The sequence below is a fragment of the Camelina sativa genome, chromosome 18, assembly GCF_030686135.1.
Source record: "Camelina sativa cultivar CO46 ecotype springtype chromosome 18, ASM3068613v1".
NCBI lineage: Eukaryota > Viridiplantae > Streptophyta > Magnoliopsida > Brassicales > Brassicaceae > Camelina > Camelina sativa.
Genome location: NC_141897.1, coordinates 18,155,256 through 18,175,668, shown reverse-complemented (window position 1 = coordinate 18,175,668; position 20,413 = coordinate 18,155,256). Strand labels below are relative to the sequence as shown.

The 20,413-nt window shown below is 34.7% G+C and overlaps 3 protein-coding genes and 2 long non-coding RNA genes across 7 annotated transcripts; 2 read left to right on the top strand and 3 right to left on the bottom strand.

Moving 5' to 3' along the window:
• Nucleotides 1-110: 110 nt before the first annotated feature.
• Nucleotides 111-2,155, bottom strand: LOC104761728 (IAA-amino acid hydrolase ILR1-like 2). Its single transcript, XM_010484841.2, has 5 exons — nt 1,734-2,155; nt 1,310-1,435; nt 899-1,213; nt 700-822; nt 111-609 (listed from the first exon to the last, which is right to left on the bottom strand). The coding sequence occupies exons 1-5, from the start codon at nt 2,097-2,099 to the stop codon at nt 211-213; spliced, it is 1,329 nt and encodes a 442-aa protein (XP_010483143.2). The 5' UTR covers nt 2,100-2,155; the 3' UTR covers nt 111-210.
• Nucleotides 2,156-2,902: 747 nt separating this feature from the next.
• LOC109130641 (uncharacterized) lies at nt 2,903-8,179 on the top strand. 3 transcript variants are annotated; one of them, XR_002036603.2, is made up of 7 exons: nt 2,903-3,205; nt 3,324-3,393; nt 3,578-3,626; nt 3,721-3,800; nt 7,088-7,226; nt 7,472-7,700; nt 7,949-8,179. It is a non-coding gene; the product is annotated as an uncharacterized LOC109130641 (long non-coding RNA). The 3 variants fall into 3 exon arrangements; XR_002036604.2 differs by lacking the exon at nt 7,088-7,226; XR_015589203.1 differs by lacking the exon at nt 7,949-8,179 and having other exon boundaries at nt 7,088-7,113; nt 7,472-7,604.
• Nucleotides 8,180-8,962: 783 nt separating this feature from the next.
• Nucleotides 8,963-9,827, bottom strand: LOC147923038 (uncharacterized). Its single transcript, XR_015588480.1, has 3 exons — nt 9,692-9,827; nt 9,475-9,618; nt 8,963-9,377 (listed from the first exon to the last, which is right to left on the bottom strand). It is a non-coding gene; the product is annotated as an uncharacterized LOC147923038 (long non-coding RNA).
• A 3,220-nt stretch (nt 9,828-13,047) lies between these two features.
• LOC104761726 (inositol oxygenase 5) lies at nt 13,048-15,459 on the top strand. Its single transcript, XM_010484840.3, has 11 exons — nt 13,048-13,219; nt 13,334-13,466; nt 13,565-13,649; nt 13,887-14,091; nt 14,198-14,257; nt 14,342-14,394; nt 14,475-14,597; nt 14,710-14,779; nt 14,873-14,951; nt 15,052-15,133; nt 15,245-15,459. Exons 1-11 carry the CDS (start codon nt 13,189-13,191, stop codon nt 15,269-15,271), a joined length of 948 nt encoding a protein of 315 aa, XP_010483142.2. The 5' UTR covers nt 13,048-13,188; the 3' UTR covers nt 15,272-15,459.
• Nucleotides 15,460-15,669: 210 nt separating this feature from the next.
• On the bottom strand, nt 15,670-19,108 carry LOC104761725 (ATP-dependent 6-phosphofructokinase 7). Its single transcript, XM_087499786.1, has 10 exons — nt 18,205-19,108; nt 17,959-18,005; nt 17,825-17,864; nt 17,531-17,731; nt 17,276-17,434; nt 17,132-17,185; nt 16,846-17,044; nt 16,499-16,761; nt 16,208-16,408; nt 15,670-16,099 (listed from the first exon to the last, which is right to left on the bottom strand). The coding sequence occupies exons 1-10, from the start codon at nt 18,304-18,306 to the stop codon at nt 15,908-15,910; spliced, it is 1,458 nt and encodes a 485-aa protein (XP_087355912.1). The 5' UTR covers nt 18,307-19,108; the 3' UTR covers nt 15,670-15,907.
• Nucleotides 19,109-20,413: the final 1,305 nt, after the last annotated feature.

Genomic DNA, 20,413 nt, shown 5'->3' with positions numbered 1-20,413 from the left:
AAATCAATTACAGCACAGCAATTGCTGATTTCTTCTTTGGATTTCAAATGCTCTGCTATGACTTCTCTCATAATTGAAATCGAATTATGCGACAAATAGTTTGACAAGAATTTTGCAAATAACATTTATTTCCGTGGAATGTGACTTTTACTATTACTAAGAAATATGAACGAGCCAAAATAACTCAAGTCTGGAACTATCTAGACAAATTCAAAGTTCGTCATGAAAGCCTGTGGCAGAACCTTTAGAAGCTTTCTCTTTGAGGTACTGTACAGCCATCGATGCATGGATTGCAGCACCATACGGAAGCACATCCTCGTTAATTCTATAGAGTGGTGAATGAGATGACGCATACCCTTTGGTCTCATCTTGCATTCCCAGGAAGGAGAAATGGCCAGGGATTACTTCTGCAAACTTTGAGAAGTCCTCTGATCCCATCAACGGTTGTGCTTCCTCAACAGCTTCTTGACCCAACAAGTCTCCGACCACCTTCTTGAATTGCTTGTATAAGTCCATGTCGTTCACTGTTGGTGGTAACGGTTCTTTGCCATTTGGTGTTAGATTCACAGATGCATTGCACCGATGGACAGTTGCTTGCTTGGTAATTACCTAGAATCAAAAGTTGCAACCGGGTATTGGTTCTATGGTAAAGCATAATACCACAAAAATTCATTAAGGCACAATCATGGATCGCGTCACCTCTTTGATTCTCTGTTGAAGCTGACTAAACCCGGTAAAGGCTCGAAGAGTTCCTCCTATGGTGATTGAATCAGGGATGACATTGAACGCATTGCCACCATGAACCTTAGACACTGTGACCACCTGAAGAGGAACACACAAATGTGTTCTAGAAAACCAAGACCAGGTATGATGAGATCAAAGAGTAAAAAAATGAAACCTTTGAATCCAAAGGGTCAGTTTCACGTGAAACCAAGTGTTGAAGACTGAGGACAATGCTTGAAGCTGCAACAACAGGATCTATCGTATGCTGAGGGATGGCAGCATGACCTCCTTTCCCACTGATTACAGCCTCAAAGAATCCAGCTCCAGCCAGCAAGGGACCTGCACGTGAAGCGGCTTTGCCAAAGGCAACTCGGTTGGTAAGATGTAACCCGAAAATAGCTTCCACGTTCTTCAACGCTCCTTCTTCTATCATCTTTTTAGCTCCGCGTAAACCTTCCTCAGCTGGCTGAAAGATAAGCACCACAGTTCCCTAACCAAAAAAACACACAAAGAAATGAAATGTATTAGGCCAATGTTACTCATGAAAGTATTTTAAAAAGGGCAAATGCAGGAAATGCATAGAGACCTGCAAATCGCCGCGATGTTCTTGAAGTATCTTAGCAGCACCAAGAAGCATAGCAACATGACCATCGTGTCCACAAGCGTGCATTTTCCCAGGATTTTTGCTCTTATGCTCCCACTCAACAGCTTCCTAAGTTCAAGAATCAATTCAAAACAATATTATAACCCTTCATCATCTTCATTACCTAAGAAATTGGTATTAGTGTATGTGTAATCATTATCAAACCTCTGATCAAGGCATCAAGCAAGTAGTTTAATCTAATTCCATCAACATCATCTTCATTACTTTAGAGAATGGTACATTGGTACTAGTGTATGTATAATCAAACCTATGATCAAGCAAGCCCCTAATCTAATTCCATCAACAAGAATTAAAATCAAAGACTTTAAAATGTATCGAATCAATTCTGGGAATTTGGTAACTACACCTGAATAGGCAAAGCATCCATATCAGCTCTCAGAGCAACGAACGGTGGTTCTCCGGAGCCGATATAACCAATAACACCGGTGGTAGCTACGGGATACCTATACTTAACTCCGATAAGGTCAAGCTCCGACCTAATGAGTTTACTGGTTTCGAATTCCTCGTAACCAAGCTCAGGATTCTCGTGAATTTTCCTTCTGATTCTCACCATCCGATCGAAGACCTCCGGACTCTTGGCTAATTCGAGGTACTTCTTCGAGACTTGACTCACATCTCCGGTGATCCATGGTGATTCGGATGAAACACCAAGTAAAAGGAAGAGGAGTTGTAAAGTCAAACTGAAGAGCACAACAAAATTACTCAGAGCCATGGATGGATGAAAAAGGAAGATGACAAACAAACTATACAGATTTAACTGATGCGCACTGAAGTGAGTCCACAAAATCCGATTTTTAATGGGCTTTGTAGCCCATTTTGATGATGGAAAGGCCCTAAGTTTATCATCACAAGGTCCTTCTTTTTTTTTTTTCTCGTAGGTCCGATTTTGTACGACAAATATCCAAAACTAGGTGAAGTTCGGTGTGTTGCACGGATTTATTTTGTTTTATTTTAAGGGAATTTTACTAAATGTACCACGTTGGCTATAAAAGTTTTCGATTCTACCACATCTTCAAAACTTTTTTTAATGTACCACATTGACAATGAGTTTGTTGAGGTAAAGAGTAAGAATGACTGCTTGTAAAAGAAACAACACAAAAGAATTGATCACCGAGTTCATGGATAACCGCTACGTCTCGGGGGAAAACTCTTGCTCCCAAGCTTCACTATATGAAAGAGAGATTACATATACCACTAACTTATGATGTTGGTCTTTGGTTTACAGATTTCGCACAAAAAGAACAAGGATCACCAATACAACAATGGAGGAAGAAGAAAGCTTGAAGAATAAGAAAAACTGTCTCGTTTCTCTCGTTTTTCACTTTTTCTAGAAAGCACTTTTTGTATATCTTGTCTCACCTACCTCCACTCTCCCATATCTTTGTAGATATTTTAAGTGAACCAAATGGATCACATTATTCCTTCTTATGTCATTTTTGCAGGCCCATTAAAGCCCATAATATGTGTGTTTAGTCAAACCCAATTAACAAATCTCCACCTTTTGAAAAAAACCACACACCAACGACATCGACATCACCGAAACCAATCTCTTCCCTTTGTCCTTTTGTGAAGCTGCTCAATGTCACCGGATCATTGCCTCCTCCGGCGAACTACTCCGGTGAACTCTCCCTTCTCCGGCTAACACCATTGTTCTCGTCGGCAATCAACTCCAGCTGCGTTTATGCTCAATCATTCTCGGCGTTCTAGCTCCTCCGTGAATTTGAGACATCAACTTCATCTTCTTCAATCAAAGAAACGCAGCTCCTTCGATGAGGCTTCTCCTTTGAATCTCATCATTGCTTCCTCTCCAACTCCCAGGTACATCTAATCTCTATCTCTTATCTCTTATCTCTTCACTGTGATAATTAGAGACTAGGATCTTTGGAGATTTGCAGAAATTTTGAAACTTAAAAGTTTCAATTTGAAACCATTTTAGGTGATGAGCTCCACCTTGTCATCACCAGCACAATTCATTGCTTCTCTCTTGAGATCATGTTCAACCTTTGGTAAGTAATTTTCTCACCAGCTCCTTTTTTTTTTTGTGACTCCACCTGAAACTAGAGTCCCTTCCAACATAAATTTCCAGCAACTTCAGGTTATTAACTTCCTTGAGTCAATCTGCTTGAGTGAGTTCTTCAATCTCACGACACTTGATCTCTAACACAGTTTTTTTTAAACTGTTTTTGTCAGGAACTCCACCTGGAACTTGTAACTCCAACACAGTTCCAGTACTTAACAGGTAACCACCAACTCCAATTTAATTCCTTACTCAATCCTGACACTTGAGTACTTCTCACAAAACAAACTCATCTTATTTTACCTTGTTTTGTGAGACTGTTGGAGTTACATGTGGCCACTGCTCCTGTTCACCGGATGTTGAGAAGCTCATAGCATAGCTGGAACTTCTGGCCAGGTACCGTCTTAGTTAGGAAATCTGCTGGGTTTGCTGTTGTGTGAATCTTGTGTAGAACAACATCACCTTGTGCCACTATATCCCTGATGAAATGGAATCTAGTGTCTATATGCTTTGTTCTTTCGTGATAAACTGAATTCACAATGAACCTGAACACTATCTTGCTTAAACCCCAATTCTGAACACATACCTTTCAACCAAAGAGCCTCTTTTACTGCTTCGTTCAGCGCCATGTACTCTGCCTCAGTGGTTGAAAGAGCCACAATTGATTGCAAACATGATTTCCATGAAACTGTATTTCCACCAACTTTAAATACAAACCTTGTGACTGAGTTGCATAATCTGAATCTGAAAAACCTTCAATGCAAAACTTAGAACTCTTCTTGAACGTTGGTCAGCAGTAAAGGGCTCATACACTCAAAATCTGACGTTCAATAAGAGTTCTAAGTTTTGCATTGAAGGTTTTTCATCAAATCTGACTTTCAACACCTTTTCTAAGTACTTTCCATGAAACATGTTTGCATCAAATCTGACTTTCAACACCTTTTCTAAGTACTTTCCCTGAGACAAAATCAATTCTCCCTTCTCTCTGTCTTTGATGATGTCCATACCCAGAATTCTTGAAGCCTTTCCCAAATCTTTCATTTCAAACTCACTTTTCAGCTTGTTTTTGAGATTTTGAATCACAACCATGCTTCCTGAAGCCATCAATATATCATCCACATAGAGCAACAAATAAACAGCTTGATCCGTCTGGGTGTCTTTCATGTAGACACATGGGTCTCTACTAGTCCTTTCAAACTGTTGATCTTTCATGAATTTATCAAACCTTTGATTCCAGCATCTAGGAGACTGTTTTAGACCATATAAAGACTTCCTCAACAGACAGACTTTGTCTTCACTTCCCTGTTGCACAAATCCTTCTGGTTGACTCATTAGAATCCTTTCTTCTAGATTTCCATGCAAAAAAGCTGTTTTGACATCCATTTTCTCTAATTCATAGTCCATGTTAACCACAATAGACAACATTGATCTGATGCAAACATGTTTAACCACTGGAGAAAACACTTCATTATAATCAATGCCATCTTGTTGGGCAAAACCTTTAGCGACTAGCATGGCCTTATATCTCTGTTTCTCCACTCCTGGTACGCCTAACTTTAATTTAAAGATCCATTTGCATCCAATCAGTTTCTGCTTTTCAGGTTTCTCAATTAGATCCCAAGTATGACTCCTTTTATGAGAATCCATCTCCTCTTTCATTGCATTTTCCCATTGCTTTCTTTTACTGCTTTTCATAGCTTCTTCATAAGACTTAGGTTCTTCTGTTTCCAAGTCTTCTGCTGCTGCCAAAGCATAAGCTACAAAATCTGCATCTTCAAATCTAGAAGGAGGTCGGATGTTGCTTCTTCTTTTCCTGTCTCTGGCCAACACATAATCATCCAAAGATTGTTCATTTTCTAATCCAACAGCTTCCTCATTCACTTCTGATTCTTCTGAACTTCCTGAGCTTTCTGAACTTTCTGATGAAGATGTTTCTCCACCTTGAGAAGATGCTTCATCCAAATCAGAATAACTGGTAGAAGGACCTCTGACAAGATTGTTGCTGAAAGACACTCTTTTTTCCAGCTTTCTTCAGTTTTCTTAAAGCTTTATCAGCTTCTTCTTTCTTTTCACTTGTATATGTCAAGGTGTCTTCGAACAACTCATTTTCATTGAACATCACGTTTCTACTTGTTGTGCATTTCTGTTCCTCAGGTAACCAGACCCTATATCCTTTAATACCAAAAGGATATCCCATGAAAATTCCTTTCACTGCTCTTGGACTTATCTTGTCTTGAGTAACATGGACAAAAGCTGAACATCTAAACCTTCTTAAGTGACTCAAATCTGGTTTTGTACCTGTCCACACCTCCTCAGGTAGCTTGAAACCAATAGATGAATTTGGTGTTCTATTTATCAAGTAGACTGCTGTTGAAGTAGCCTCAACCCAAAACTCTTGACCCAATCTTGTCTCAGAAAGCATACTTCTAAATTTCTCCATAATGGTCATGTTCATCCTCTCTGATACACCATTTTGTTGTGGTGTATAGGTACATGTTTTGTGCCTTGTAATTCCCGCTTCTTTACACAAGTTATCAAACTGTGTATTACAGAACTCTAGACCATTATCAGTCCTTATGAACTTAATCTTCTTCCTCGTTTGATCCTCAACTACTTCTTTCCATTCTCTGAACTTGTGAAATGCTTCATTTTTAGTCTTCCGAAAATACACCCATACTTTCTTGGAGAAATCATCAATAAAGCTTACAAAATACTTGCAACCGCCAAGACTTTCTGGAGTAGAAGGAGATCCCCAGAGATCAGAGTGTACATAATCTAATATACCTCTGGTGGTGTGCTTTGCAGTTGGGAAACTTTGCTTGTGAGATTTTCCAAGTACACAACTCTCACAAAAGTCTAGCTTACCAACTTCTTTCTCTGGTAAGTAACCTTCCTTCACTAGAACATTCATCTTCTTCATGCTCATATGACCTAGCCTTGAATGCCATATGCTAGTCATGTTAGCTACAGGTTTTGCCACTGAAACTCTCCTTTTACTACCTTTCCTTGTAGATAGTATAACCCATCTTTGTATCTTCCAGAGATAACCTTTTTTTGCCCATTTTTGTAGAAAGTGACTACAAAATCCTCTCCTTCATACTTGCATCCGCTCAACTCTAATTGACCATATGAAATGAGATTCCTTCCAATTGTAGGCATGTACCTCACATCCGTTAATATGACTACAGAGTCATCTGGATTTATGATCTTAATCTTACCAATCCCTTTTACTTTACTGTGAGTCATATTACCCATCAACACCTTACCACCATCAAATTATTGTAGTTCAAATAGAGAATCCCTGTCTAGTGTAATGTGAAAACTACAACCAGAATCCATAACCCATTCTCCCTTTGTATATTGAGTGCTAACTGTTAGCACTAGTGGTTGTTTGGGTTCTGTTGCAATGTTAGCTGAACTAAAAGCTTTATTTGATGACCTTTCTGGACATTCTCTCTTCCAATGTCCTTCTTTTCCACAAATGAAGCAGCCCTTGTTGTTTTTATTGTACTTCGGCCTTGACTTTGATCTACCTCTGCTCTTAGATCGTCCTCTCCCTTGTTTGTTTTTTCCTCTTTCAGATCTCTTCTCAAATATGTCCCTTGTTTCAACGTACAGACCTTCAGTTTGTGATTTTGAAAGCTTTCCACTTTCTATTAACTCTCTTTCTTTTGATTTTTCAGCCCCTATGACTTCATTTAACCTCAAGGTATCTCTACCATACTTCAGAGTCTCCTTGAGTTGATCATACCTCTCAGATAGTGAGCTCAACAACATGATTGCTTGAACCTCTTTTGTAACTTCCACTCCTATGTTGTTCAGGTCCGCAACTAGCTTAAGAAAATCATCCACATTCTCATCTATACTCTTAGAATCTGTCATCTTAAAAGTATAGAACTTAAGCTGTAAGTAGATGCGATTAGGTAAAGAAGTCTCCATGTATAACATGTTTAGAGTAAACCACATGGCTGCTGCTGTTTCACAATGTGTGATCTTCCTTAGTACTTGATTTCCAACTTTTAGTACTATAAGATCTTTGGCCTTCTCTGATTTTTCAAACTTTACAGGATCAACACTTGGAGACAACCCAAAACCTCCACTTGTGCCCGTTTGAGAGTCTTGTTAAGCTGTTGTAGCTTCTGCTTCTACAGTAGGTGGGTCTTTTAGCAGCTGTTCATCATTCAAGATCTCTTTCAGGCCTAGGACACCAAAGTTAGCCAACATTCTGACCTTCCACAAGGAGAAGTCACCTGTTCCATCAAACCTGTCCACCTCGACCCGAGTGTTGCTCATTTTGTAAGTCTCCTTCAAACCCTAGACTTGAACCTCTTTAACAACCTTACACCAAGTCTGGCGCTCTGATACCACTTGTTGAGTTAAAGAGTAAGAATGGTTGCTTGTAAAAGAAACAACACACAAGAATTGATCACCGAGTTCACGGATAACCGCTACGTCTCGGGGGAGAACTCTTGCTCTCAAGCTTCACTATATGAAAGAGAGATTACACACACCACTAACTTGTGATGTTGGTCTTTGGTTTACAGATTTCGCACAAGAAGAACAAGGATCACCAATACAACAATGGAGGAAGAAGAAAGCTTGAAGAATAAGAAAAACTGTCTCGTTTCTCTTGTTTTTCACTTTTTCTAGAAAGCTCTTTTGTATATCTTGTCTCACCTACCTCCACTCTCCCATATCTTTGTAGATATTTTAAGTGAACCAAATGGATCACATTATTCCTTCTTATGTCATTTTTGTAAGCCCATTAAAGCCCATAATGTGTGTGTTTAGTCAAACCCAATTAACAGAGTTTAATGACGCTTATACCCCCATTAGCTGAGGCTGCAAGAAAACATAGGTGTTGGGCGAGGACAGACTACCTAGGACTTGGCATTAATTACATGGGTAACGTGAATTGGCATTAAATGTGGACAAAGGGGGGATTGTTGGGTAAAAGGAAGCAAGAGATTTTAACGTTTAAAATAATGAATTTTGGTGTTTGAAAAGGACAAGCTCTTGTAGTTAACAAGTAGAAGACGAACTGTGTGTTTTTTATGGTGGACGACGATGAAGGTAAGTAAAAATTTATGATGTTTTTGACTTAAATTTGTAGATTTTATGAGAACGAGTTGGTATGTTCATTGTGTAACATTTATTGTCCATCTGGAAAAGGTATAAAAAGATAAATTTTTGACATTGGAGAGGAAAGTTGTGAAGTCCAAAGAGTAGACAAAAGCATTTAATAGACAAATGTATTTAAGTAGACAAGAGTGTTTAGACTTGTAATGGAGACAGGAGTATAGAACATAAGCATGGATAGACAAGAGTATTTAACCAGACTTGTCATGAGACAAGAGTATAGAGTATTTAAGTAGACAAAAGTATTTAAGTAGACAAATGTGTTTAATATAGGAAATGTCGACTATATAATAGAGAACTCGAAAAGTTAATGGTAATAAGTTCATAATTCAATAGAGAAAATGTTATGTTTAGCATTGCAACTTGAGTGATATCATTACGCTTGTGGACGAGCCTAATTATGAGTGGACAATAAATGACCTCGTAGACAAGTTATCACTATCACAATGTGGACCACAAAATAAATGATGGACACAATATCAGTAGACATAACGGTCTAGTCTTAAAGCAAATTTAAAATGTAAATGCAGTACTTAAAAAAGTTACAGCCTCGAAAGACAAATTCGAAGAAGGGAAAAGAAAGGCCTTGATAGTAGAAAACACCGAAAACATTTAAAAAGTAGGACAAATTCATAAATAGACAACAAATTCTTGGTAGACATCTACTGCATAACTCATTCTAATGTCATCCACCATCTGCTCCATGAGGTTACCAAAGCCCAACCCTTGTGCGTGGAGTTCGATGTATTTCACAGTGAGTGGACCACAATCTCCGATGTTAGTAATGATTGAGAGATCCCCCGTGGACCACAATCTGCAACGGTGGACCACAATCTGCAACTTCCCAGGCAAAATATGGGAAGACCGATTCGTAATGATTGAGAGGAAACAAATAACAAAGAAGCAATGTATATGGAGGACAAAAAAATACCGGAGAATCGACCCAATTGGAGGGTTCGTACAACTCTTCAAAAAAGGAACGCTTAACGCTGGTGCAAGATCTGTGCTCTGCTCACCGACGGAAATGTTAGTTTCCATTTTCGATGAGGGTCCACCGTTAAAGTTGCAGTTCAATCTGATGTGATGAAAACATATTCAGCAAAAAAAAAAGTTTGGGTAAAATTGCCGGAAACATCGAATAAACTTACAAACTTCGCCTCCGACAACTTTGGTTGAGCATAGGAAACTCCGGCGACCGAGAACAGTAATATTACAGAACATTCTCGGGTTGAGTATGAGAGATGAGAGATGAGAGATGAGAGATATCGATAATAAATGCACCCAATGAAAAAACAAAGAAACAAATAATTTTTCTTTTTACAGGAAAATATGAATAGACAAGACATTGACAAAACATTCAAATTAATTCTTTGTTTACACAAACCTTCCACAACGTCGTCCCGGGTTATAAACGTAATTCAACTTTTACAATGTGGTACATTAGAAAAGGCCTAACCAAATGTGGTAGAACCCACAACTTTAGTTAACAAATGTGGCAATTTTGTTAAAAAAACTCTTTTTTTTTTTTCCTTTTTGGGCAATTTGGAATTTGTTTATTTTATTTCAATTTTATTTAGTTTTAAATATCTAAATATTTCCTCAAACAATTTTGAAATTATCAAAGAAGTAATAACCCATTACAATATTTAATAAATTATACTATTATTCATCTTTGCTTTATTGAATTTAAAAATATATAAAGCATATACTATCTCTATTATACAATTAGGACATATTGTTTTGTGATGTAAAACCATGTTACAATAGATTTATGGTGAAATTTGTGATTGCAAGATAGTTTAATATTTTCATGTCTTTTTACCACTTCTACATCAAGTTTCTTTGTAGTATTTGGATTGTGATCTTCGATTTCGAAAAAATGTTAGGTAGTTGGGGGTTGTCCCCTCCAAATGAAAAAATATATGCTTTTATCAATCTGTTAAATTATTGATTAAACAAACCTGGGATTGTTTCTTCGATATCACAAAAATTTTGGACCGAAACCACGACTTAAAATTTTGTATTAATGTGTATCATTTGGTTGTAGTATGTGGCCTTTGGAGAAAGGGATTGTATAGTTTATGGTTCTTTCTTGTCGATATTGTCGTTTGATTTTGAGTAGGAGTTGGATGTGTGGTTGTATTACTTTATGTAATCCATTTGGGTTTTGTTGCTGAAATAAGATTTGATTTTCTGAGTAATTTGTTTTTTTTTTGTTATGCATTTGGTATACTTATTTATAGAGGAATGTGATTATTTGTTACTGTAATTATATCCCATTTAATTGTCATTATTTTTTGTATTAAATTTTAATTTTACCGTCGATTTCTTTTTTGTTGTTAATAATATTTATATATTTAATTGTTATTATTGTGTAATCAATTTGACCCTTCAAAACCTAGTGTCTAATTTAAGCATTCAGTTTTGATTATGAAGCAAAAAAACAAACATGTTACTGTGCAATTGAATATATTTTCCATATGGTTTTACTTAGAAGGGTGTGTTTTGTTTTTTGTTTTTTCATGTTTTTTTGTGTATAAAATTTGTTTGTGTTATGGTTTTTAATATTGACTGTAATTAATATTTTTGTTTATCTTACTTGATAATGGGATTATTAGTTGTTATAGATTTTTAGTATTTTATGTGTTGTATATTGTTTTTGGCAAATATTATAATTTATTTTTCAATGAATCTAGTTTAATTGTATCAGTTTGTAGTTTTTGTCTGTAGATGGTACATATGAATAATTTATTGGCATGATTGTGAATTCAATTTTGTCCTCTTAATCCCAAGGACTGTTGCAAACATAAATATATGTGAAACACATCCACTTTTTATTAAGTCAAACTAATTTAGTGTTTAAGGAAAATAATATTCTATTAAAGCAAACCAAATTATGTATATTTTTTCTTTAAAACAGTCCAAGGAATGAAAGAAATTCTAATATAACTTCAGAATTCAATTTTTTTTTATTTTACTAATTGAACTTATTGTAATGTTTTCAATGTAGAGAATCTTAGAAGAAATTTGTGCTTGTTTGACAAAAAAAAAATGTGTTAATGTTTCATTTTCTTTTTGTATAAATATAACCAGTAAAAGCTTTAACAAAATTATCTCTTCTAATATAATTAGTTTTGGTTTTTATTTAGAAATTGATAGATTAAGAGAAAATTTATTTTTGCAAAAATAAGAAGTAAATTTTTTTTCCGGGACAAGTGTGAGCTCCAGATGTGCCACGTGTTAAGCTCAGAAAATAAAGTGTTATAAGGTAATTCTACTTGTTTGTGTTCATTGAACAAAAAAACAAAAAGATTATGGTAATGTTTTATTCTCTTTTTGTATATACACTTGGGTAGAAGCTTTAACTAGCTTATCTATTCTAATATAATATTTTATTTTTTATTTAGAAATTGGTGGATTAAGAAAACATTTGTTTTTACAAAAATGAGAAGTCAAATTTTTTTCCAAGACAGGTGTGAGCTCTAGATGTGTAACGTGTTAATCTCAGAAAATAAAGTGTTAGAAGGTAATTCTATTTGTTTGTGTTCGTTGAACAAAAAAAAGATTGTGGTAATGTTTTATTCTCTTTTTGTATATACACTTGGGTAAAAGCTTTAACTAGATTATCTATTCTAATATAATATTTTATTTTTTATTTAGAAATTGGTGGATTAAGAAAAAAAACTGTTTTTGCAAAAATAAGAAGTAAAAAAAAATTTCCAGGACAGGTGTGAGCTCTAGATGTGTAACGTGTTAAGCTCAAAAAGTGTTAGAAGGTAATTTTATTTGCTTGTGTTAGTTGAACAAAAAAAAAATGGTGCTAATGTTTTGTTCTCTTTTTGTATAAATACACTTGAGTAAAAGCTTTTAACTAAATTATTTATTCTAATATAATTAATTTTGGTTTTTATTTAGAAATTGGTGGATTAAGAGAAAATTTACAAAAAAATGAGAAGTAAAGTTTTTTTCCAAGACAGGTGTCAGCTCCAGATGTGCTAAATGTCAATCAGAAACAAAGTTTTAGAAGGTAATCCTACTTTATTATATAAGATACAGAATATTTTAGATTCTAAGAATATTATAATTAAAAACCATAAAGTCTAAATTGAAAAGAATCTAAAACGAAATCAGTTATAATAAAACTGAAAATCCAAGTGTAATTAAAACTAACACTTGTAAATAGATTAGATGTTAGTAAATCTATATAGCTGGACATGAGTCACATAACACATATCCTGGTTCTAAAAGGGAAACTAAAATGTAAGAAGTTGACCAATTTTAATTTTTTGTTAAGAAAGTTAATCTAGTATAAACAGTACTTGTTAACAAATAATAGTAATCAGATTTGATTTTAATTATGGATTCTGTTTGTTTAGAGGGTGAGTGGTGGATAAATATAATTGGTTTGCTAAATAAAGGTCAAAGATAAATTAGATTTGTTTCTAATTATAGAGGAAAGAACTTATCGTCTCTTATCTTATCTTTTTTTCTTAAAGCCATATCATCATCTCTCACTACAAATACCCCTTTTGTGTTGTGTCTCCCCATCAAATTACATATCTTCATTCATAGACATTCTCTCTTCGATCTTTTTGTTTTCACAATTAATTCATCTTCTGTTTTTTTTTTTTTTTACAATTTGAAGATGACTATCTCTGTCCAAACCCCTGTTTTTGGTAAACATATACTATCTTCTTATATGATCATTCTTCTATTTCTTTGATTCTTGTTTTTTTTTTTACTCTTGTTTAATCTTAAATATAACAATTTTACGTTCTTCTTTTTTAAAGAATACGAGGACTCTACGACGAATAAAAAGACCGGAGAGTTACAATTGGACAGCGGGATTCCAATGTCGAAGGTATCATCCGATGATGAAGTGTTTTTGGCTCCTGAGATGAATGCATTTGGTCGTCAATTCAGGTTCTTTTATATATTAAAAAAGATGAGTTTAGGTTTTCAAAAACATTTCATTTTTTCCCTAAAAGATATGGATTTGATTTGATGTGAGTTGTTTACAGAGACTACGCTGATACAAACAGCGAGAGGCAGAAGGGAGTCGAACATTTCTATAAAACACAACACACTAATCAAACTGTAGATTTTGTAAGACCTCTTATCTATTTTAATTTCCGGTTTATTTGTTCTTGCATCGTTATATATATAATCAACATGAAAGTTGAGTCCGATATATGTTTGCATGGACGTGATTTATGAACTACTAATGCAACTAATATATTTCCTATAGCTTTTAAGCCAAAATATATACGATACAGATTTGAGTATTATTGTTTTTAACTTATATCTAACAATAATGTTAATTTATTAATTGTACTTTTGCAGGTGAAGAAAATGAGAAGCGAATATGGCAAATTGGACAAGATGGTGATGAACATTTGGGAATGTTGTGAACTCCTTAACGAAGTGGTGGACGAGAGTGATCCTGACCTTGACGAACCACAAATTCAGCATTTGCTTCAATCTGCGGAAGCAATCCGTAAAGATTACCCTAACGAAGATTGGCTCCATCTCACTGCTCTTATCCATGGTAATTAATTTTTATTTATGGCTATATAATTAAAAGAACCTAAATGATCATATATATATATATGAAAATCCTTAAGAAAAAATGCTAAAATGGACTCAATCTCCAGATCTTGGGAAGGTCCTGACTCTTCCACAGTTTGGAGAGCTTCCTCAATGGGCAGTTGTTGGTAAGTCTAATCTGTGATTTCTTAATTAGTAAACTTATAATCTTTTGAGTAACTTATGGATTCTCTATTATCCAAAACCTGCAGGTGACACATTCCCTGTTGGATGTGCATTCGATGAATCTAACGTACACCACAAGGTACATATTCATAGTTAAAATCTAAGTTTTTAAACAATTGATTTAGAGTTTCATATTATATTCCTATTCATTTAATGCAGTACTTTATGGAAAACCCTGATATTAACAACCCAAAGTACAACACCAAAGCTGGGATCTATTCAGAACGATGTGGACTAGAAAATGTTAATATGTCATGGGGACATGATGACTACATGTATATGGTAATTACATTATTTGATTCATAATTCATTACGATAATTTTGGTAAAAATATTAAATATTAATTATGATATACAATGATTAATTTACAATTCATTAATTATATGTTAAACAGGTAGCCAAAGAGAATGGAAGCACCTTGCCATTCGCGGGACTGTTCATCATTCGATACCATTCCTTTTATCGTAAGCTTCCTAATCTAATAAAATGATTATCAACGATCTAATCATTTGAATGATTGATTAGCATTTAATTATATGTGATTAATATGTGTGTAGCATTGCACACGGCTGGAGCTTACACTCACCTTATGAATGAAGAAGACAAGGAAAACCTTAAATGGCTCCATGTTTTCAAGTAATTTATTTATATTAAATTAAAAATCTTAACTTAACTCCATGATAATTTTTTCTCCGATGATGGAGTTTTAATCCTTAAATTTGTGTTTATTATATAGCAAGTACGATTTATACAGCAAGAGCAAAGTACACATCGATGTTGAGAAGGTTAAGCCGTACTACATGTCTCTTATCAATAAAGTAAGAATTTTAGATTTATATTTTGACAGCATTGTGAACATTTTTTTTGTATGTTGTTGTTTTGTTATCTTCAATTTAAAAAACTTTTGTTAATTTGGGATTTTTTTCCAGTATTTCCCGGAAAATCTGAGGTGGTGATGATGCACAATCAATGGCGTTTGATTGATTAGTAGTCGATTAAGCCGCACCTGGAAAGCATTATTTGCCCAGCTGATAAAGTTGTATTATTACATTAGCATTAGCTAATGTTGAAATGAACTATATTGTATTATGCCTGTCCAATTATTAATATATATAAAAAAAGTATTTTATCTTATGTTTTAAAACTTCCGAGGTGTATTGTTTCTTCAATAAAACCAGCAAAAGAATGACTTACGATTAGATCCAAAACGCTTTTATCAGCACCAAATCATTAAGATTTAACTTTAAACCAAATTTCCTATTAAGTATTTTACTTGTATTATTATACATTCTCTCATCTAATTTTCTTTGTATTATAAGTTATGTGTAAATGAAAACTACAATAACAAAGATGATTAAACGTTACGAAGTTCACTTTCTTCATTCATTCAGATGTTAAAACTTGAAAGTGCAAAAAAGATTACAAAACTAATAAACATCTAAGAAGAAAACTAAAATTTGAGTTTTGTGTATGCCAACAAAAGGGCAAAATCGTCAGGGTAACAATTATTCCACTTTCGCCTAAAACGGCATTGTTTTCAGAAACCTCTGAGCAAAATACTGTATGAATATGTGCCATCATGCCCTGAAACTTCACTTAGTGACCTCTTTAGTCACAGGAGGGATATCGACAGCTCCGTCGTCAAGAAGCGGCGTCTCTGGCATCTCTTTCTTCTCTTCAGATATATCCTTAGGCCCCAAGAAACTTGGCTGGTTCGTAGAAGACAATAACCTCGCCCACATTCTATCCGTAATCACTACATTGTTCTGTTTCTCTGTGATCCTCTGTGTCAGAAAAGGACAAACAAACAAACAAACAAAAAAGACACGATTCAGAATTTCTCACAAGTATGGGACCAAAAGATCAGAGTTAGACAGGTATCAGTAACTTACGTAGTAAGGGATGTATGTTTGTCTTCCATTGACAAGACCACTGGTGTAGCCAGTGTAACCAGCCATTGCACCATGAACTGCGCTCTGAGCAAGAAGTGTACAGTAAACATTGTCTGATGCATTGCTTGGAACAGCCCGGATCATGTATGTAGGATCAATGTATTTGAGATTCATCACCATCTTAATCTTTTTAAAATAATCCTACAACAAAGAGAGAAAAAAAACATCAAACACTATGATGAATTTTTTTGTAATAGCATAAGAATCTCATGATCATGAAAGTAGTCTTACCTTGATGCTTTGTGCTAACCACAAACCAACATCTTTAAGAAGTTTGTTCCCAGAAGCATCTTTAAGAGTAGATTCCATGCTTTTGGACATCAAATCTTGTCCTGCACCTTCAGCTAGAACAATCACCATGTGACCATGCTCCTTGAGCCGTTTTTCTATGAACTCCAAGAGTCCACCTTCTCCTTCGAGGTAAAATGGTGACTCAGGAATCAAGCAACAATCAACATCTCTGCTGGCTAATGTAGCATACATCGCTATGAAACCTGTAGTAACAATCATCAACTACCCTTAATCAGTAACAGCTCAAAAAGTTTTTTAAGTTGCAATGCTTAAAATCAAGAACTTACCGCTGTAACGACCCATAAGCTTGACAAAACCGATACCATTCTCATTACTCTCGGCTTCAACATGTGCTGCGTTAATCGCTCGTTGAGCTTCCTCCACAGCAGTGTCAAACCCAAAAGATTTATCTATTACCGGAATATCGTTATCTATCGTTTTTGGAATTCCAACCACAGCAACTTTAAGTCCACGCCTTCTAATTTCCTACATGGTTTTATACAATTTAGGTTCAGTTGTTGACTGTTAAAACTTATAACTATTATTCTAATAAGTATATCACAGTGGCATTACCTCAAATATTACAGAAGCACCTCGCTGTGTTCCATCTCCTCCAATAATATAAACCTAAATGATGACAAAAACTACATTAAGAACAGGTCGATTAACTTTTCTTAATACAAAGTAAAAAACAGTGGATGTGTGTTCTTCTCGAACCTGATTGATTCCTCGATCTTGAATGCTATCAACTATCTTCGTGGTATCGTGTCCACCTCTTGAAGTCCCGAGGATTGTTCCTCCTCGCTTATGGATATCATTCACGACTTTAGAGTTTAAGGGGATGGTATTCTTGGCGTAGAATCCTCTGTATCCACCCTGAAAGAGTTCCACAAATGAGATTCATAAGGACAACAACAGTAATGAAAACCAAACCATAAATGAAGAGATTAACAATGATTCACAAAAACTCACATCAATTCCAAGAATTTTCTTTACTCCATACATGTACGATAAGCTGCTAACGATTTCTCTGATGACGGTATTGAGACCGGGACAGAGACCTCCACATGTAACTATGCAAGCATGAACTTCATCCGACTCAAAGTAAACCTTTTGACGTGGACCAGCGCGTCTAAAATGTATTCCTCTTGGACCATCCTTGTGAACAACAACCTGAATAAGAAGAGGAAAGAAACAAAGCAGTTTAAAACCTCGCTTTGAGAAAGACATAATCAACTAACATCACTCGTCTCTTGGTGAAATTACCTTCTCGGGAACACTATCGTCTGCATCAACAAAGTATTGCCTGATAAATTGAAGAAAAACAAATATAAAAACACATTCAAATGTGAACAAAAACTAAAGCAATCAAAACGTCTGATATAGGTGAAGACACTTACTTAACCACTGAGTAAGCTGGATTGTCTTGCAATGGATTCGTATAAGTCTGCAAAAACATGGGAAAAGAATCAAACCACTAAACATACTCAAAAAAGTCAAAACTATGAAACAGATCAAAGCTAAAGGTTCCTCCTTTAATTAACTAGAGCGATCACAGATTCGATCTTTTTTGTGTAGATCGAGAAAACTATCAATCAAAATCAAAATTAAGCAACACAATCAAAATTTAGCAAGTGAACACATACAGGAAGATCAGGAAGGTAATCGATGAGATGAGGAACGTCTTGTAGAATATAACCACCAGGACCGTTGACGATCTTAGGCTTGTTACTTCTCGGACTAGTCATAACGGAAGGAGACACAATCAAAATCAAATCAGATCAAAAAAAAACTTCGTCAATGGGTGACGAAAAAAATCCAATCTTTTGAAATAACAGAGCAGTGAATCAAACACGTTGATCTAATACAAGGCAACCCGTTTTTGTAGGAATGTAAGTCAGATTAAACAAATCAGAAGAGGTAAGAGAGAGAGAGAGTGAGAGAGAAGAAGAAAGTTGAAGCTTTTTTTTTTGGTTTAGATGAGGAATTTAATCGAACAGGTGGTGGGCAATTGTAGAAAGCTTAAGATATAAAAAAAGAGAATATAAAATTTTATATATACATATACACACATTTACATGTATGTATATGTTAAATTGGGTTACTGGAATCTCGTGTGTATATATATATAAAAAAGGTGATGATCAGATCACAGAGAAACGAACGTTGAAACTTGGAGAAGATGATTCACATTCTTCTAGAACAAGACTATTTTGTTTATTCATTAAATTTCAAGTTTCCTTTTATTGACATCGATTGATTTTTGGACCTTGCAAAACAAGTTCAGAATTATATTTTAAAAACAAAAATTGTAAAAACAAATCTTATTTTTGTGTGAAGTTACTGTTTCAGATCTTTTGGAATATTCCTATAGTTTTTTAAATAAAAAGAAAGAAGAATCTTTTTAAAGAGAGAAAGACAAATCAAAATTGTGTATGTCGGCTGATCTCTATTTTATGTTTGTGTAATAGTTTAATAGTGTTTCGTCGATTTGGAGATTGTTTTTCTTACTATTTGCTGGAGTATAATTTATGATATTTTTCATGAGTTGACAAAAAGTTTAGTAGTTCATTATGTTAAAGGATGACATACTTGCTTACTGCTTAGTCGTTTTACATTGGAAAACAATATACAGTATATGTGTGCTGACAAATATGCAATACTTTAGAAAACAGCTTGCGCAATGTTAATTATGTAATCGTTAATGATTCTTGGTAATGTAATGTGTATCGAGGTGGAAAGAAACTGACGTGCATTTATTTGCAGCCTTGCAGGTCGCTTTCGAATCAGAGAATCACAAGTAGTAGTAGTGAAGTTGTATTAAATATGGCCGTTATTTCCGTTTCTTTCATATGATTCGCTAATCTCCCGCTTAAACGTTACACAGTATTTTGAGATCGATCTCCTGCATACATCACCGTGAGCCGTGAGGTCCCGACACACATAACGTAGGACATACCTATTGGGCCGGATATGAAATCAAATTTCTGAAAAGAACGAAAAAGAAAGAAGCTAAAATTTGGTCGATTGTGAAAGCCCAATATAAGTCACAGGTTGATGATAAAAAGATTCACCACTTGGCTTTTGAATTTTTTCTGTTGGTATCTAAATACCATGGCTTATTTATATTATTTACTGCACACTATATATTGTGACATCTATTGAAATCCGTAGTAAATAATTAACAGAAAAAAAAAACTGATTTATCTGAAAGCATTCGTTGAACCATGGTATAACAGTTTAAGCAAAACTCTTACCAATTTTAAAAATAGTATCCAAAATAATAATAATAATAATAATAATAATAATAATAATAATAATAATAATAATGTTCATATATACAGCTAATATAGTATATGTTTATTCTATAGTATAACATACATTGTGTGTAGCCTTGCTCACCGAATTTTTTACTTTGTTTTCTTTTCCCTTTACAAAGAAAAAGAGAAGAAAGAAAAAAATGAGAAACCTAATAGTAATCATTAGATCAAAATAAATGATGACCGTTTGATCTGTTGTTCAACCAAATCTGCGGCTAGGCCCCATCCTCCCGACACCATCATTGGACCTACAACAGTGTAGAAACTAGAAACCATTGTGTTCAAACGTCCAAAGAATATTACTGCATATATACTTATATTTGCTTATATTTTGCATATTTCAAATAATGTGAAAGAAAAGTAAAAAAGAACAAGATTCTTAAAAGTTAAAAACATGTGTTTGTCCTATAATCCAAAGAGATTATCCTTAACTGCTTTTGTTTCCTATGTTCTTTTCCTATGTTCCTTCTTTATTTTAAACTAACAAATATGCTTCTCATAAATTAACCCGTAACTATATATGTTCAAAAAGTTT

Bases quoted from the DNA above. Each gene is read 5' to 3' on its own strand.
- LOC104761728 (XM_010484841.2), bottom strand. From the start codon at position 2,099: ATGGCTCTGAGTAATTTTGTTGTGCTCTTCAGTTTGACTTTACAACTC. The intron at 1,214-1,309 runs GTCTCTATGCAT...TTTTTTGGTTAG, and splicing joins AACATCGCGGCGATTTGCAG to GGAACTGTGGTGCTTATCTT. The intron at 610-699 runs GTGACGCGATCC...TTTTGATTCTAG, and splicing joins TTCAACAGAGAATCAAAGAG to GTAATTACCAAGCAAGCAAC.
- LOC104761726 (XM_010484840.3), top strand. From the start codon at position 13,189: ATGACTATCTCTGTCCAAACCCCTGTTTTTG. The intron at 13,467-13,564 runs GTTCTTTTATAT...AGTTGTTTACAG, and splicing joins GCATTTGGTCGTCAATTCAG to AGACTACGCTGATACAAACA. The intron at 14,780-14,872 runs GTAAGCTTCCTA...ATATGTGTGTAG, and splicing joins TCGATACCATTCCTTTTATC to CATTGCACACGGCTGGAGCT.
- LOC104761725 (XM_087499786.1), bottom strand. From the start codon at position 18,306: ATGACTAGTCCGAGAAGTAACAAGCCTAAGATCGTCAACGGTCCTGGT. The intron at 17,732-17,824 runs GTAATTTCACCA...CTTCTTATTCAG, and splicing joins ACGATAGTGTTCCCGAGAAG to GTTGTTGTTCACAAGGATGG. The intron at 17,186-17,275 runs GTTCGAGAAGAA...GTCATCATTTAG, and splicing joins AAGATCGAGGAATCAATCAG to GTTTATATTATTGGAGGAGA.